General features: G+C 48.2%; 2 protein-coding genes across 2 annotated transcripts in view; one reads left to right on the forward strand and one right to left on the reverse strand.

The window, feature by feature from the left end:
• The window catches only part of LOC120909605 (zinc finger protein 585A-like), a 167801-nt gene that overhangs the window by 51571 nt on the left and 98492 nt on the right, over window positions 1–17738 (forward strand). The window lies entirely within an intron of this gene.
• Window positions 3790–9160, reverse strand: LOC120909658 (oocyte zinc finger protein XlCOF7.1-like). The gene is made up of 6 exons (XM_040321420.1): window positions 9128–9160; window positions 6613–6727; window positions 6139–6273; window positions 5765–5971; window positions 5474–5609; window positions 3790–5073 (listed from the first exon to the last, which is right to left on the reverse strand). Exons 2-6 carry the CDS (start codon window positions 6706–6708, stop codon window positions 3983–3985), a joined length of 1665 nt encoding a protein of 554 aa, XP_040177354.1. The 5' UTR covers window positions 6709–6727; window positions 9128–9160; the 3' UTR covers window positions 3790–3982.

A 17738-nucleotide genomic window follows, 5' to 3' on the forward strand; every position in this document is an offset into this window, starting at 1 on the left:
TACATCTTTATTTCATGCTAAAAATGTGTTAAAACATTTGCATTTTGTAATAGGCAACTATGAAATGCTATATCTAAAAATTACATATTTTCCATTTTCAGCCAGCAGGTGGCGCTCTCCTAACAAACAAATCTGCACATGCGGGCTAATAACTACTGCTCTGAAATTGTCAGCCTTGTCATGTAGTCTGATCTCCCTTCTCTTCATCCACAATCAATATCTAGCTCCTCTCTCACCACAATGTCTTCTTTTGAAGCTTCTCCTGAAGATCAGGAGAAATCGGACTACACTGCTAGAGGGACCCAACCAGCAGTGACACCCCCTCCTTCTCTCTCCTAGGGGGACCCAACCAGCAGTGACACCCCCTCCTTCTCTCTCCTAGGGGGACCCAACCAGCAGTGACACCCCCTCCTTCTCTCTCCTAGAGGGACCCAACCAGCAGTGACACCCCTCCTTCTCTCTCCTAGAGGGACCCAACCAGCAGTGACACCCCCTCCTTCTCTCTCCTAGAGGGACCCAACCAGCAGTGACACCCCTCCTTCTCTCTCCTAGAGGGACCCAACCAGCAGTGACACACCCTCCTTCTCTCTCCTAGAGGGACCCAACCAGCAGTGACACACCCTCCTTCTCTCTCCTAGAGGGACCCAACCAGCAGTGACACCCCCTCCTTCTCTCTCCTAGAGGGACCCAACCAGCAGTGACACCTCCTCCTTCTCTCTCCTAGAGGGACCCAACCAGCAGTGACACCCCCTCCTTCTCTCTCCTAGAGGGACCCAACCGACAGTGACACCCCCTCCTTCTCTCTCCTAGAGGGACCCAACCGGCAGCGACACCCCCTCCTTCTCTCTCCTAGAGGGACCCAACCAGAAGTGACACCCCCTCCTTCTCTCTCCTAGAGGGACCCAACCAGCAGTGACACCCCCTCCTTCTCTCTCCTAGAGGAACCCAACCAGCAGTGACACCCCCTCCTTCTCTCTCCTAGCAAAGGAAGCCAGACAGGACTTTGAAGTCTTTAGTGATCTCTGATTTCCTTATAAAGTGTTTCTTCCATGATAGAGATCAGAGGAGCGCTCAGCCACGTGTTTTCTGAGGTGTATATCAAGGTGAGCTTCTTCCCAGTGTGAGATCTCTGATGTACGGCAAAATATGATCCATATAGAAGACATTTACGGCACTCATGGCACCTCAATGGTTCTATGGCCTTTACAAGGTCTGTTATGATTGGACTTCTGTGAAAAAAAAATTCCAGCACTCCGAACGGCAATATGGATTCTCCCAGTGTGAGATCGTTTGATGTATAACAAAATATGAATCATATAGAAGACATTTCCGGCACTCAGGACACTAATACACCTCAAGGGTGGTGTTGGTTCCCTGCAAGTCCAGGATAACGTTAAAAACGTTCCACACTCACAACAGGAATACGGCTTTCCAGGCGTGTTGGGTATCTGATGCTCAGTAACATAGGACTTCTATGAAAAACATTTCCCGCAGTCAGGAACAGAAAAACATATTTTCCTCTGTGTGAGATCTTGTAATGTACAGTGAGGAAAAATAATGATTTGACCCCCTGCAGATTGTGTAATGCCGTGTACAGACGATCGTAAATTCCAACAACAAATGTTCGATGTGAGCTTTTTGTCGGAAATTCCGGCCGCGTGTAGGCTCCATCGGACATTTGCTGTAAGAAAAATTTGAGAGCTGGTTCTCAATTTTTCCGACAGCAAAAGTTCTTGTCGGAATGGGGCGAGCATGGTCATGAGAAAAGTGAGGGATCTGCCCAGAACTACACAGAGGAGCTTGTCCTAACTGGTAAAAAAAATACACTACCATGGATTGAAATCCTGCAGGGCCAGCAAAGTCCTCTCCTCAGGAAGACACATGTACAGCCCGTCTGAAGTCTGCCAATGAACATCTAAATGATTCAGAGAAAGATCGGGAGAAAGTGCTGTGGTCAGATGAGACCAAAATTGAGTTCTTCGGCATTAACTCGACTCACCGTGTTTGGAGGAAGAAAAATGGCGAGCATGACCCGAATGCCGTGTACACGCGATCGGAAATTCCGACAAGAAAACTGTGGATTTTTTACCTGACGGAATGTTGGCTCAAACTTGTGTTGCATACACACGGTCACACAAATCTTGACGGTCGGAATTTCCGTCAAGAACGCGGTGACGTACGACGAGCCGAGATAAATGAAGTTAAATAGGCAGTTCGGCTCTTCTGCTTGATTGTGAGCATGCGTGTTTTTTTTTTGGACGTCACAGACGATCAGAAGTTTCCGACAGGAACTTTTTCCGTCGGAAAAATAGAGAACCCGCTCTCAATCTTTTGTTGGCGGAAATTCCGACAGCAAAATTCCGATGGAGCATACACACGGTCCGAATTTCCAACCAAAAGCTCACATCGGACTTTCCGATCGTGTGTACGCGGCATAAGAACACCACCCCTACAGTCACACACGGAGGTGGAAACATGATGCTTTGAGGCTGGCTCTCTGATAAAGGTGCAGGCCGACTTTGCCGCATTGAGAGGCCAATGGGCGGGGCCATGTATTGTAAAATCTTGGATGAGAACCTTCTTCCCTCAGCTAGAACACTGAAGATGGGTCATGGATGGGTCTTCCAGCATGACAATGACCCAAAACACACTGCCAAGGCAACAAAGGAGTGGTTTAAGAAGAAGCACATGAAGGTCATGGAGTGGCCTAGCCAGTCTCCAGACCTTAATCCAGGGGTTGACAAATTTGCTTGGAATCTAGGAGCCAGTTAAAAAAGTTAAGAGCCAGAAAACGCACCCCGTCCCGACGAGCTTGCGCGCAGAAGCGAACACATACGCGAGCAGCGCCCGCATATGTAAACGGTGTTCAAATCACACATGTGAGGTATCGCCGCAATTGGTAGAGCGAGAGCAATAATTCTAGCCCTAGACCTCCTCTGTAACTCAAAACATGCAACCTGTAGATTTTTTTAAACGTCGCCTATGAAGATTTTAAAGGGTAAAAGTTTGTCGGCATTCCACGAGCGGACGCAATTTTGAAGCGTGACATGTTGGGTATGAATTTACTCGGCGTAACATTATCTTTCATAATATTAAAAAAAATGGGGATAACTTTACTGTTGTCTTATTTTTTAATTGAAAAAGGGTAATTTTTTCCCAAAAAAGTGCGCTTGTAAGACCGCTGCGCAAATACGGCGTGACAGAAAGTATTGCAACGATCGCAATTTTATTCTCTAGGGTGTTAGGATAAAAAATATATATAATGTTTGGGGGTTCTAATTAGAGGGAAGAAGATGGCAGTGAAAATAGTGAAAAATTACATTAGAATTGCTGTTTAACTTGTAATGCTTAACTTGTAATACCAACGGCCACCACCAGATGGCGCCAGCTCACACATCTGGTGGTAATAACTTGTAATACCAACGGCTCACCACCCACCTTCCAAGCCAAGTCGCCAGGACACCATTTCTAGTCGCCATGGCGACCTGGCGCCCGGGATTTGTCGAGCCCTGCCTTAATCCTACAGAAAATGTACGGAGGGAGCTGAAATTTCGAGTTGCCAAGAAACCTTAAGGCTTGAGAGAAGATCTGTAAAGAAGAGTGGACCAAAATCCCTCCTGAGATGTGTGGAGACCTGATCACCAACTACAAGAAACGTCGGACCTCTGTGCTTCCCAACAAGGGTTTCCCCACCAACTACTAAGGGGATCAAATACTTATTTTACTCACTGAAATGCAACCCCCATTTATAACATTTGTATCGTGGTTTTTTTCTGGATTTTTGGTTGATATTCTGTCTCTATCATATAAAATACACCTATGATAAAAATTATAGGAACTTCATTTCTTTGTAAGTGGGCACATGTACACAATCTGCAGGGGAGCCAAATCATTATTTCCCCCCCACTGTATAACAAGGTCTGATCTCCGTATATAACATTTCCCGCACTCGGGGCAGGCATACGCTTTCTCCCCCGATGCATCACAAGCTCTGGTTCATGTGGATGACGTTTCCCAAGGACTGCCTTTCCCGTGTGTGGCATACCTGATGTGCAGCAACACTGGCCTTCTGTGAAAAACATTTCCCGCACTCAGGGCAGGGATACGGCTTCTCACCCGTGTGAATCCTCTGATGTCTTCTAAGAAGAGACATCTTCGCAAAACATTTCCCGCACTCAAGGCAGGTATACGGCTTCGCCTTTGCGTGAAACCTTTGATGCGTCAGAAGGTCCGATTCCGATGGAAAACATTTAAAGCACTCGGAACAGGAAAAAAACTTCTCCGTGTGCAATTTCTGATGTCTCTGAAGACTGGACCTCTGTGAAAAACGTTTCCCGCACTGTCGGCAGTAAAAGGGGCTTTCCTTTGTGTGAGATCTTTGATGTATCACAAGGTCCGATTTCTGTGCAAAACATTTCCCGCACTCGAGGCAGGCATGAGGCTTCTGGCCCGTGTGAGATCTTTGATGTCTAACAAGGTCTGAATTCTGAAAAAAACGTTTCCCGCACTCGGGGCAGAAAAACGGCCTCTCCCCTGTGTGAGACCTCTGATGTCTCAAAAGGTGCGATTTCCTTGAATAACATTTTCCACATTCGGGGCAGAAATGTGGCTTCTCGCCCGTGTGAGATCTGTAATGTCGAACTAGCTTGGATTTACAGTGAAAACATTTCCCGCACTCTGGACAGGAAAACGGCTTCTCACCTGTGTGTGATCTGTAATGTATGACAAGTTCTGATTTATGAAGAAAACATTTGCCGCACTCAGAACAGGAATGGAACTTCTCACCCGTGTGAGATCGCAGATGTACAGAAAGACCTAATTCAGAGCTAAAACTTTCCTTACATTTAGGACAGGAAAATTCCCTATCCCCCCAATTTCCGGCCCCATCCCTCGCAGTACGAGGTTGGTCAGAGTCGGAGGGGTTCCATGGTCTATCCACACTGTGAAGTCCTCCATCCATAGTGGAGCTCATTGTCTTTTCTCCTCCACAATCTCCTGTGATGTCCTCATCTTCCATTTTACAACCCGGAGATAAAGTGAGACGATCCTTTGAGGGTTTCTCCATGGCGTGTCCTGGAAAAATAGAAAAACATCATCAATATATCTGAGAGGGTTAGTTCACTTCCATCAAGATTCCATCTGGATCAGGTAGATATGAGTGAGGAGATGTTCTCTGTGGAAGTCCCAACCAGCTGGGACTCTTCCCCCCCATCAAAGAACCTTTGGTCCTCCTCCCAGATCACTTCTACATTTACACAGCCTTGTCAGAAGAGCAGGAACCAATGGGGACTGGGAGGGGCGTGCTCTTTACACAACCACAAGCCTAGGCACTGGGTCATGTGATCTCTGATAAACAAGAGGGTCAAAGTTCAGACTTGTAGAACCTTTACCATAGAAAAGGTGACCATAGGCCTAGGCTTACTCAGTGAGCAGTAACAGAGAAGAGATATGAGAAGAATATATTATGGGTCACCTGTGCTGATCTCTGTAGGAGTGTCCTCCTCTATGAATGTCCTCGTCATTCCAGCCTCCTCCGTATACTGCTGATCATCCCTCACATACGTCTCCTCTACTTCACCCTCAACTTTCATGATCATCAGATCTTCACCCTAAACCAACAGAATGGCAGAAAATAACATCTGTAACATAGAAGTATTTATGATGTGAGATCACATAGAAAATATCATCTTGTAGAGTCCACACATCATCTCCACATGTCAGAGTGTTCAACCACTTTATGTTCCCGACCCTCAACTCCACCTACCCGATGATGGTGGGGGATGGTGTGACCTTCCTGTGTGGAATCCCGGGAATACAGAGGACGGGGACATCTCTCTGGTGGGTTTCTTTTATAAGGTGGATCCATCATATTCTTGTGTCCTTCAAAAAGCACCTTCACGACACCATACTCTTCATCCTCCTCTTTAAACTCTTCTTTAACCTCAATAATATAATCTTCGAGGTTTCCACTCTAAATATAGTATAAAACATTCATTAACCAACTTGACTGTGTAAAAATTCATAACGATAAATAATTATTAATTATCTTTCTGACACACACAATGATACAGTCACCATCCAAACACATCCCTTGTCTGTTACTGGATAATGTCCCAGAATTCCCAGAATCCTCCTCACCTCTCCTGTCAGCAGCTCCATCATCTTCTTGGTGACTTCTAGAATCTTCTCCATGTTGTGTCTCTTGGGTTTTAGGGAGCCACATGGAGGCACTGTGATGGTAACCGGGTCACCAGACTTTACAGGAGGATAACTCTGAAAGAACGAATAACATTATGAGACTCTCCCAGAATCCTCCTCACCTCTCCGGTCAGGTCTGTGTATTATTAATAGAGATAAGAGTGATGTCATGTGACCTCCCAGAATCCTCCTCACCTCTCCGGTCAGGTCTGTGTTTTATTAATAGAGATAAGAGTGATGTCATGTGACCTCCCAGAATCCTCCTCACCTCTCCGGTCAGGTCTGTGTTTTATTAATAGAGATAAGAGTGATGTCATGTGACCTCCCAGAATCCTCCTCACCTCTCCAGTCAGGTCTGTGTTTTATTAATAGAGATAAGAGTGATGTCATGTGACCTCCCAGAATCCTCCTCACCTCTCCGGTCAGCAGGTAGATGATCTCCAGGGTGAGGTTTAGTATCTCCTCAGTCATGTAACTCCGGTCCTCCTCCATCTTCATTGATGTGGTCATGTGATCGATGCAGGCTTCTCTGTAAATGGATAGCAGAAAATGATCTAGACTGTATTGGTTGTACAATATTAGGATGGGGATATAAGGGGTTAATAAGTGGGTTGCTCCCAGCGGGAATAGAGGACCTATATTAAGGCATTGCAAAAACAAGTATCTTCTAATGGCACTAAGAATGGGTGGTTGAGAGGCAGATGGGGCGGCGAGCAGGTGCGTGCACCCTCTGGCCAGAATTGCTGGATCACGTACATGTACATCAGGGGTAGGCAACCTCGGCACTCCAGCTGTGGTGAAACTACACATCTCATCATGCTTCTGACTCCAGAAGTCATGCCTTTGATTGTCAGGGTCTTGCGATGTGTCCTGGGCCTTGTAGTTTCACCACAGCTGAAGGGCCGACGTTGCCTACTCCCGATATACATGATCCGGCGCAGACCGGTCTCCCGCAGTAAAAAGCCAGTGGGCAATCTGCAACTGGTTACCCTCTAAGGTAAGGTACTGTATTTAACATCGAAACTTCTTTGTGTCCATAGTGGAAAAGCTTCCCGAGATCTCCATAAAAAAAATTGAGGAGATCCACTTTGTTTCTCACACATCTATTAGAACTAGCGTGCAGCCCAATAATAAATTGGACGTAGGGAGTATGATACGTCCTACGTAGAATGAACATCTGAATCAATCCCCCAGACTGTGATAAAGACATTTTGGTACTAATGATAGATGTGGGGGTACACAGGTGGGGTCCAAATCCAAGTCTGGAAGCCCCGCATTATTAAGGGCCCCCCCCCCATATATCACCTACATAAATTAGTAGGGTTGCACCGGTACCGATACCAAGTACTCGTACAAATGCTCCGATACCTGAAACTGATACCTTTACGGTGCGATTTGAGCCCATACAAAAGTGTCCCCATAGCTCCCAACTGTCCCCGATTTCAAGGGGCTGTCCCTGATTTCAAGTAATGCCCCTTTTCCCCCCTCATTTTGGTCTGATCCTCATAGTTGCATATAAAATGCACTTCTTGTCTTTCAAAAGGTGTTTCCCAACGCTAATCCTTTCATCCAAATGATAAATTGCTGCATTTGTAAATTTTTAAAGCCAATATAAACGAATAGTAGTGGTAGTGTGGATTTCATTAACCTTTTTTGGGGTTAATTCTCCTTTAAGTGGGTGTGGCAGGGGGTGTAGCCTATGGGCCAGATTCAGGTACAGCGGGCGTATCTGTGCGGCGGCGTAACGTATCCGATTTACGTTACGCCGCCGCAAGTTTTTCAGGCAAGTGCTTTATTCACAAAGCACTTGCCTGTAAAGTTGCGGCGGCGTAGCGTAAATCACCCGGCGGAATTTAAACTCGGCGGGTAGGGGGCGTGTATCATTTAAATGAAGGGCATCCCCGCGCCGAACGAACTGCGCATGCGCCGTCCCTAAAAAATCCCAGTGTGCATTTCTCCAAATGACGTCGCAAGGACGTCATTGGTTTCGACGTGAACGTAAATGACGTCCAGCCCCATTCACGGACGACTTACGCAAACGACGTAACTTTTTAAAATTTCGACGCGGGAATGACGGTCATACTTAATATTGGCTGCGCCTCATATAGCAGGGGCAACTTTACGCCGGGAAAAGCCTAACGTAAACGTCGTAACTTTACTGCGTCGGCCGCGCGTACGCTCGGGAATTCGCGTATCTATCTAATTTGCATACTCGACGGGGAAATCGACTAAAGCGCCACCTAGCGGGCAAAAAATATATATTGCAGTTTAGATCCAACGGCGTAAGAGACTTACGCCTGTCGGATCTAATGGATATCTATGCGTAACTGATTCTAAGAATCAGTCGCATAGATACGACGGCCCAGATTAGGACTTACGATGGCGTACATGGCGCTGCGCCGTCGTAAGTCCTTTGTGAATCTGGGCCTATGCCTACATACATTTGCTAGTAGGTGTCCCTCATTCCCATCTCAAAATGTTGGGAGGTATGGTGTCCCCCGTCCCACCAATGAAGGAAAACCACAGCCGCTTGCGGTGCTCACAGGGCTGGAGGAGATGTAGGAAGTTTACTGCGATTCTTTGCAGTGTGATTCGAGCCCATTCATTTTGTATGGGCTCAAAATCGCACCGCAAAGGTACTGGTAGTTGGCATCGGCGATTACTTGAACAAAAGTATCGGCACTCGTACTTGCTGGTAAAAAAAAAAAACAGTATCGTGCAACCTTATAAATTAGTATAGGGTATAGTATAGGGTACATTGTGCCCCTACTCATCCACCTGATCCTGAGAACAAAGGGTGCAACCCTTCAGCTCTCAACAGACGCTCTCAGACGGCCAGAGACAGTTTTGCAATACAAACGTCCTAAGAACTGTGCAACACACATATAAAAAAACGACTGGGTGTAAATAGAAAATAAGATCTTATTACCTCCTCTGCTGCCACTTCCAACAATGTCTCCTCTCTACTTCCTCCCGATTGACCTCTCACCCGGAACTTCCTGTTTGTTCCTGACATCACTTCCTGTCTTTCATTGAGACTTCCTGTCTGCACCTGACATCACTTCCTGTCCGGGTAGAGGTGAGATCACCACCTTGTGGAGTTTAGAGGAACTGCAGCCCCGAGACACGCCTCGTAGCGCGAATGCGGCCTTGTCATTATTGCCAAATGTCACGGATGCTACAGGACAGTCCTGGGATTTAAACAAAAACAGCAGTCTTGGAGGAGGGGCACACACTCTACAATAGGGTGACTAGACAAAACCCCGCTCCACCACTCCTACTAGCTTAGGGGGTGTATTTCTCTTCAGTATCTGAGCCCCTTTCTGATATGTGCTGGTCGGAGCGGAGGGAATATTTCTTTAGTGCATGCCCATTCAGCTCCGCTTGCATGTTCTTCTGCCTTGGCTCAAGTCCCGGCCAGCCGCCTGCCTGCTTGTAGGCAACTGCTAGTGATAGGGCAGCCTGGTTAAGTGGGAGAGTAATCATATGTGTTTAAATTACAGTCGAATTGTTATGTTTTTGTATGTATTTATGTTTAACACTTCTGCCTCTAGAGTGTCCCCAACTCCATTTTGGAGGAGCCTGGTGTCCTGATAGGACACACGAGATCTGGGCGGCCATTTTGGAGGTGGTTTTCCATATATAGAAAAGCCCTGGCACGTGTGGGGGAGTTCCTGGGGTGTAAGCAGAGTGAGACAGAGACCCTGCTGTGAGAGATAATTCAGGGGTCCTACGGAGTCCTGTAGCGTTAACCCCTTTTCACCTGAAAGACGCTCAACTGCTACCGGACAATCCGGTGTCCCGCGGCGTGTGCGGAAATTGCGCAACAGTATCTGGTTGGCCTGGGGGGGTGGCTGTGTCAGTTTCATTCCCGGACACTGTATTGTCCTGGAATGAAGGTGCCCGGGACAGACCTGCAAAATGCGAGACTGTCCCGGGCAATCCCGGACCACAAACAGAACAAAATAGATTATAGCGTACACATACAAAAACGGCATTTAAAGCGGATGTGCCATTAAAAAAAAAATATTAAAAGCCAGCAGCTACAAATACTGCAGCTGCTGACTTTTAATATTAGGACACTTACCTGTCCTGGAGTCCAGCGCCGTCCGCAGCAGAGGATGAGCGATCACTCGTCTCTCTGCTGCTCCCCCCGCCATCCTCAGTGAGGGAACCAGGAAGTGAAGCGCTCCGGCTTCACTACCCGGTTCCCTACGGCGCATGCGCGAGTCGCGCTGCGCCCGCCGATTGGCTCACACGCTGTGTGCTGGGAGCCGAGTGTTCCCAGCACACAACGGGCGACAGACGGGAAGTCAGGAAAAACCCGTCTTTTGCCCGAACGTGTGGCCGGAAGTGGGGGCAAATACCTGTCTTTAGACAGGTATCTGCACCCCCCTCCCCCCTGAAAGGTGTCAAATGTGACACCGGAGGGGGGGCGGGTTCCGATCAGCGTGAGTTCCACTTTAGGGTGGAGCTCCGCTTTAATCCCTGCAAGGCTATTTAAGTTAGTTGTGGGATTTAGTCTACTCGTAAGGGCAGGCGGGTTGGACACCAAGAATGGGTCACATGGGAGGACTACCCTGGGGTGGGTTCTTCTGGGCTATGCTAGGCACCTTGAAATAGGGTAGTTTCCCTGGCACACAGGATACCTTTATTGGTGCCAAAACCATCATACCCTGGGACAAGGCTAAGGCCGTTTACGGGGGCTACTTAACCTCTAACTTTAGAGATGACCATGCACTGTGTACACTTGGGGACTTCTGAAAACTGACCTCCACCAGGGGAGATACTGCTGACAACACTCCCTTGCTCCAATACCCTTGGTAACCACTTGCTGTCCTCATACCCCAATGTGTCTACTGACCCGGGTTGGAAACGACATGTGCCCTGGTTACTTGCATTACACCTCTTCAGAATAACTTCAAACCAGGCAAAGGCAAAGTTTCAAAGAACTGCAGCCCCAAGAAACATCTCGTAGTGTGAATACAGCCATGTATAAGTTGTCAACTCTTCTGGAGGCTGCAGGACAGTCCCGGGATTTAGTCTACTCGTAAGGGCAGGCCGGTGACACCCTCGCCATGTCCCTCTCCTCGTTGGGCAGCCAGTGTGGGTCACATGGGAGGCCTACCCCGAGTGGGTTTTTCTGGGCTACGTTAGGCCCCTTGGAATAGGGTTATTTCCCTGGCACATGGGGCACCTTTATTTGTGCCAAAACCATCATACCCTGTAACAAGGTTAAAGCTTGCTTACGAGGACTACTTGACCTCCAACCTTAGAGATGACCATGTACCGTGTATACTTAGGGACTTCTGAACACTGATCTGCTCCTGATGGGAAAAGACCACCAGGGGAGATAATGCCGACAACACTTGGTAACCACTTGCTGTCCTCATAACCCAATGTGTCTACTGACCCAGGTTGGAAACTACATGTGCCCTGGTTACTTGCATTACACCTCTTTAGAATAACTTCAAACCAGGCAAAGGCAAAGTTTCAAAGAACTGCAGCCCCAAGAAACATCTTGTGTGAATACAGCCTTGTAAATGTTGTCAACTATTTCAGATGCTGCAGAAAAGTCCCGGGATTTAGTCCACTCGTAAGGGCATGCGGGTGACACTCTCGCCATGTTCCCCTCCTCGTTGGGCACCCAGTGTGGGTCACATGGGAGGCCTACCCCGGGGTGGGTTCTTCTGGGCTCCGCTAGGCCCTTGGAATAGGATAATTTCCCTGGCACATGGGGCACCTTCATTTTTGCCGAAATCATCATACCCCGGGACAAGGCTAAGGCCCCTACGGAGACTACTTGACCTCCAACACGGCCTTGTTTTAATTGTCAAGTGTCACGGATGCTGCAGGACTGTCCTGGCCCAGGATTTAGTCTACTCATAAGGGCAGAAACTTTCTCTATGTTCCCCTCCTCATTTGGCACCCAGTGTATCTCACAGGGGAAGCCTACCCCGTGGTGGCTTCCTCTAGGCTACGCTAGGCCATTTCCCTGGCACACAGGGTCAGGGCTTTTTTTCTCAGACAATAGGTGCAGGAACGCCCCCTTTTCGAGTCACCCCTTTTCTACGCCCCAACCCACCTCACAGTACCGTCCCTTTTAGACAACATAGAACCAAGTATAATTTTCTGGTGCCAAGTAATTTGTATGGAATTTGGTAATATCAAGAAAAGCAGTAAAAATAAATCCACTGCAGCCAGCAACAATATATCTTCCTAACAACAATGGACCACCCACAACAAAACCCCCCCCCCCCCCAGCAACAATAGACTCCCGGCAGCATTAACAGATCTCCGCACAGCCATCATGAATAGACTCTTTGGCTGCCATCAACAATAGACCCATCCCCCAACAGTAGATTTCTTTCAGCAACAATAGACCTTCCCAGCAATAACAGACCCCCCTCCCCCTGCAAAAATAGATCCCCAGCAGTGAGCATCAATACCCTGCAGCACACTCCAGCACCCCTTGCCATTGCATACAGTGGCCCAGATTCAGGTAGATCGGAGCAATATTTCCGTGGGCAAAGAGCAAAGATTTTTCTCTGCGCCCACGCAAATATTTCGATTTGCCCGCGATTCACGGAGCAGTAGCTCCGTAAATTGCACGGGCGCTATGCTAATTAGCCCTGCGCAAGGGCGCCTAATGTAAATGATCCCGCCGGGGGCGGGAATCATTTAAATTAGGCGCGCTCCCGCGCCGAGCGAACAGCGCATGCTCCGTCGGGAAACTTTCCCGACGTGCATTGCGGCAAATGACGTCGCAAGGACGTCATTTGCTTCTAAGTGAACGTGAATGGCATCCAGCGCCATTCACGAATCACTTACGTAAACGACGTGAAATTTAAATTTCACGAGCGGGAAGCGCAGCTATACTTTAGCATTGGTTGCCCCTGCTATTAGCAGGAGCAACCTTGCGCTAAAGTTGCCGTACGGAAACTCCGTACCTTGCGTGCTCAGGGCCCGCGCAACTTTTGTGAATCGGTGGTAGTATGCAATTTGCATACTATACGCCGATCACAATGGCCGCGCCCCCTAGCGGCCAACGCAAGAATGCAGCCTGGGATATGAAGGCATAAGGAGGCTTATGCCTGTCATATCCTAGGCTGCAGTCGGTGTAACGAGGTTCCTGAATCAGGAGCACTCGTTACACCGGAGCAAGTAAGCCCTTGCGCCGCGCAACCTATGGTTGCGCGGGCGCAAGTGCTTCTTGAATCTGGGCCAGTCAGTCCAGGAGGTGCCGGAACTGCATTCCCCCGCGTTTCCGCTGAAAAAAAGCCCTGCACAGGGTACCTTTATTTGTGCAGCAACCATTATTTCCCCGGGACAAGGCTAAGGCCACTTACTGGACTTTTTATATAACAGAAGTGCAGCGCTGAAATGAAAGGGTCAATGACAGAAATCTTGACCACTAGTGCATAATGATGAAAACAATTGAAGTCCAAATATTAAATCTCCAAACAGCTTGATGGATTGCTCCAGCTGGTATATAGTGCACAGTTCAAATCAATAAAAGTGAGTGGATAGTTATCTCATGTAGTTGTCTGAAGTCATCATCCACAACATGGACATGTTCTGGTGCGAACTGAACCGGGGGGGGGGGGGTGGGGGGATGTTCGGCTCATCCCTATCCACTGACATCAATGATGGGATGTATTTTAGCAGACACTAAGCAGGTTTTTAGTGCTTTCATCCAAGTATCTCAGCTGTTAAGACAAATATCTTGTAGGGTGTCCCGGGACTGTCCCGTAATTGACATCTGTGACATCCCGTGCACCTTCATTCTGGGACAATACAGTATCCCGGGAATAAAACTGACACTTGGAACAATTCAGGGGCAGGGGCAGATTGAGGCAACGTAGTGCGGGCTCCGGCTGACTCTAATCCTGGCCACTTCCTGCCAGAGCCGCCTGGAGTCTAGCAACCAGTTACGTCACAGCTGAAACTCCCTCCCTGCCCAGCATTAAAAGCGGATGAGGATTTCACTTCCTCCTCCTCCGTGCTATTGCTCCTGGGCCCAACACAGATGAGCTCCGCCGCCGCCGCCCCCTTGTCATGCCATGGTCCTAGAGAGGGACAGTCCATCTGGTCCAGTGGCGGCGAGATGCGGGGCAGCGGAGACAAAGCCAGCACCATCCTGAAACAGTGAGTGGTGGCCCCCGGTGAGCAGCATGGGGTTGGCTAGAAGGAACAGCCCGGGACGGAGTGGGAGAAGACCTCACTGCAACCCTGACCCGAGCAGCATCCCCGGCACATCCCAGAGCCTGTACACCTTCTCCAATGTCCGCTTCCAGCTGTGACTGTCATCAAGAGGAAAGATAGGCTGACCAAGGGGCCAGAGGATGGGCGGGAGGTAGGTGCATCACACACACCTACCCACAGACAGCGGGGCACAGGAGGGACTGCACACAGGGATAGGGGATCACTTTCACTCACCCCCTCTCTCTCTACCCCCCCTCTCTCTCTCCCCTCGCCAACCCCCTCTTCCCTTCCAAGTGGACACTGACTAACATATGACAGCAAGTGAGAGTAAGTGATCTCATCCCCTCCCAAGCACTGTCACTAACCCCCCCCCCAGCACTGCCACTCACCCACCACTGACCTCATCCTCTTAATGAGGCACTACAGGTCCCAACATAAGCCCCTCAGAGCTGAGGATGTGACACGCCACACCCCCCCCCCCCAAATGGAGGGGGCTGGAATCAGGTAGGTCAATGTAGTGGTCAGTGTAGGGAACAGGTTGGCCAGTGTAGTGGTCAGGTAGGAATCAGGTAGCTTAGTGTAGTGGTCAGGTATTTCAGTGCAGCAATCAGGTAGGTCACTGTAGGGGTCAGGTAGGTCAGTGTAGTGGTCCATGCAGCAATCAGGTAGGTCAGTGTAGAAACCAGGTAGGTCAGTGTACATCCAGTTTTTACTCCAGATCCCTCAGGTCACTTGTATTCCTTTGTAGTATAAAGTAGGGGGTTTTATATACTACTTCAGTGCCTTAGATATAAAAAAAACATTTGTTTCATGTATGTTACCCCAACATTGTAAGAACAATTACACTCTGTGGGCCAGATTCACGTAGATCAGCGGATCTATAGATCCGCTCGATCTACGTGATTTAAGATCCGCTCCCGCAAGTTTGAGAGGCAAGTGGCTAATTCACAAACCACTTACCTCCAAACTTGCGGCGGCGGATCCTAAATCCCCCGGCGGAATTCAAATTCCGCGGCTAGGGGGAGTGTACTATTTAAATCAGGCGCGTTCCCGCGCCGATTTAAATGCGCATGCGCCGTCCGGGGAATTTCCCGGCATGCATTGCTCCCACTGACGTCACTAGGACGTCAGTGGTTTCGACGTGAGCGTGACTTGCGACGCGCGTGTTTGTGAATCGGCGTACGCAAACGACGTTAGAAAACTCGACGCGGGAACGCCGGCTATACTTAACATTGGCTGCGCCTGATAAAAGCAGGGGTAAGTATACGACGGGAAAGCCGATACGGAAACGTCGTAAGAAGACTGCGTCGGGTCCGCGTACGTTCGTGAATTTGCGTATCTCGCTGATTTACATATTATTCAAGGTAAATCAGCGGGAACGCCCCCGGCGCCATTTTTAAATCGAAAATAAGATCCGACAGTGTAACACTGTCGGATTTAAGCCCTATCTATGCGTAACTGATTCTATGAATCAGGCGCATAGATAGGACCAGTGTAAGTCAGAGATACGATGGTGTATCTGTAGATACACCGTCGTATCTCTTTGTGAATCTGGCCCTGTGAATCTAAGTGGCCCACTGCAGCTTTAATGTTGGGCTAACATACATGAATCAAATGCTTAAATTGGTAAGGGGCAGGTCCATCCAGTGACATCACATGGTGGCACCATCTGGTAAACACTCTACCCTCTGCCGAACTTATACCTTCCCAAAAAGTCTTGAGGATTAGGGTCTAAAGTGTGCGGACCATTCCATAGCAGTTTTCTTTCATTTCTTGAGTGAAGTCACCCTTACAAATTCCTACCAGAGATATGGACATTGAGAGGGTTTTTGTTTTTTTTTGCATGGTGTTCCCATCCATATTCATCCTATCTTATCTAGGATAAGGGTCCGATATAGATTTTGAGGTGGACTCCATGTCTTTTCTTACTTCTGAAAGGCATGCGGCCCGGTATGTTTCAGGACTAGGGGATGAATATTGGGAGGGTACCTTACCAGGGGGACTCCCCCTTGGCAAAGGCCTCATTCCTACTTAAATAGAATCTGGATGACCCTTCCAGATAAAGAGACCCCTACACATCTGCAGCCCTCCTCTTTCAAAAGATAAAGGTTTTCATAAGATTGTTACCAATTCAAAAAAGAATAAAAAATATTTAATAGACACAAAGCAACTGTCAAAATGTTTTTTATTAAAAAAAATATATAAACACTGTTCCCCTATGTAAATTCAACACCAATCATGAACAAAACCCCAACACCTCGGCGATCCTCTACTGCTGCACTCCCACCGCATAATGACAGCTCCCCGACTAGCTGGTGGATGTCAATAGAGAGGCGCACTATGTAAAAATGCGTTTAGTTTCGGATTCATTCGTTAAAGCGGAGTTCCGGCCACAATTTCACTTTTTAAATATAAATACCCCTGTAATACACAAGCTTAATGTATTCTAGTAAAGTTAGTCTGTAAACTAAGGTCCGTTTTGTTAGGTTGTTACAGCATTTAGACACTTTATAAAATAGAAATTGACTGGGGCCATCTTAAGTGTGGGCATCATGAAGCCAGACTGTATGACTTCCTGGATTTCAGCCATTGCAGATCTCGCACATGCTCAGTGCTGCACAAGCAGTGTAATAGGTTTCAGATCAGGTTTCAGCACCTGTACTGTCCAAGTCACATGATTCTTCGAGACTGGGGAGTGCACAGACTCCTGGAAAGTTACACCTACTACATTCCCAGGAGTCTGTGCGGTGTAGGTTAGGAAGCTTAAAGCGGGAGTTCACCCATTTATTAAAAAAACATTTTTTCCCCCTTAGATTCCTGCTCGTTTGGTCTAGGGGAATCGGCTAGTTATTTTAAAATATGAGCAGTACTTACCGTTTTGGAGATGCATCTTCTTCCGTCGCTTCCGGGTATGGGTCTTCGGGACTGGGCGTTCCTTCTTGATTGACAGTCTTCCGAGAGGCTTCCGACGGTCGCATCCATCGCGTCACTCGTAGCCGAACGTCGGTGCGGCTCTATACTGCGCACCGACGTTCGGCTTCTTTCGGAAAATCATGACGCGATGGATGCGACCGTCGGAAGCCTCTCGGAAGACTGTCAATCAAGAAGGAACGCCCAGTCCCGCAGCCCATACCCGGAAGCGACGGAGAAGATGCATCTCATAAACGGGTAAGTACTGCACATATTTTAAAACAAATAGCCGATTCTCCTTGACAAAACGAGCAGGAATCTAAGGCTAAAAAGTGCCCTCTAAGGGTGAACCACCGCTTTAAGCACCTAGGTGCAGGAAGTGGGAAGTTAACTATTCTGCCTAGCAACAACACTTTGAAGGCATC

The sequence above is a fragment of the Rana temporaria genome, chromosome 8 (genome assembly GCF_905171775.1).
Source record: "Rana temporaria chromosome 8, aRanTem1.1, whole genome shotgun sequence".
Classification (NCBI taxonomy): domain Eukaryota; kingdom Metazoa; phylum Chordata; class Amphibia; order Anura; family Ranidae; genus Rana; species Rana temporaria.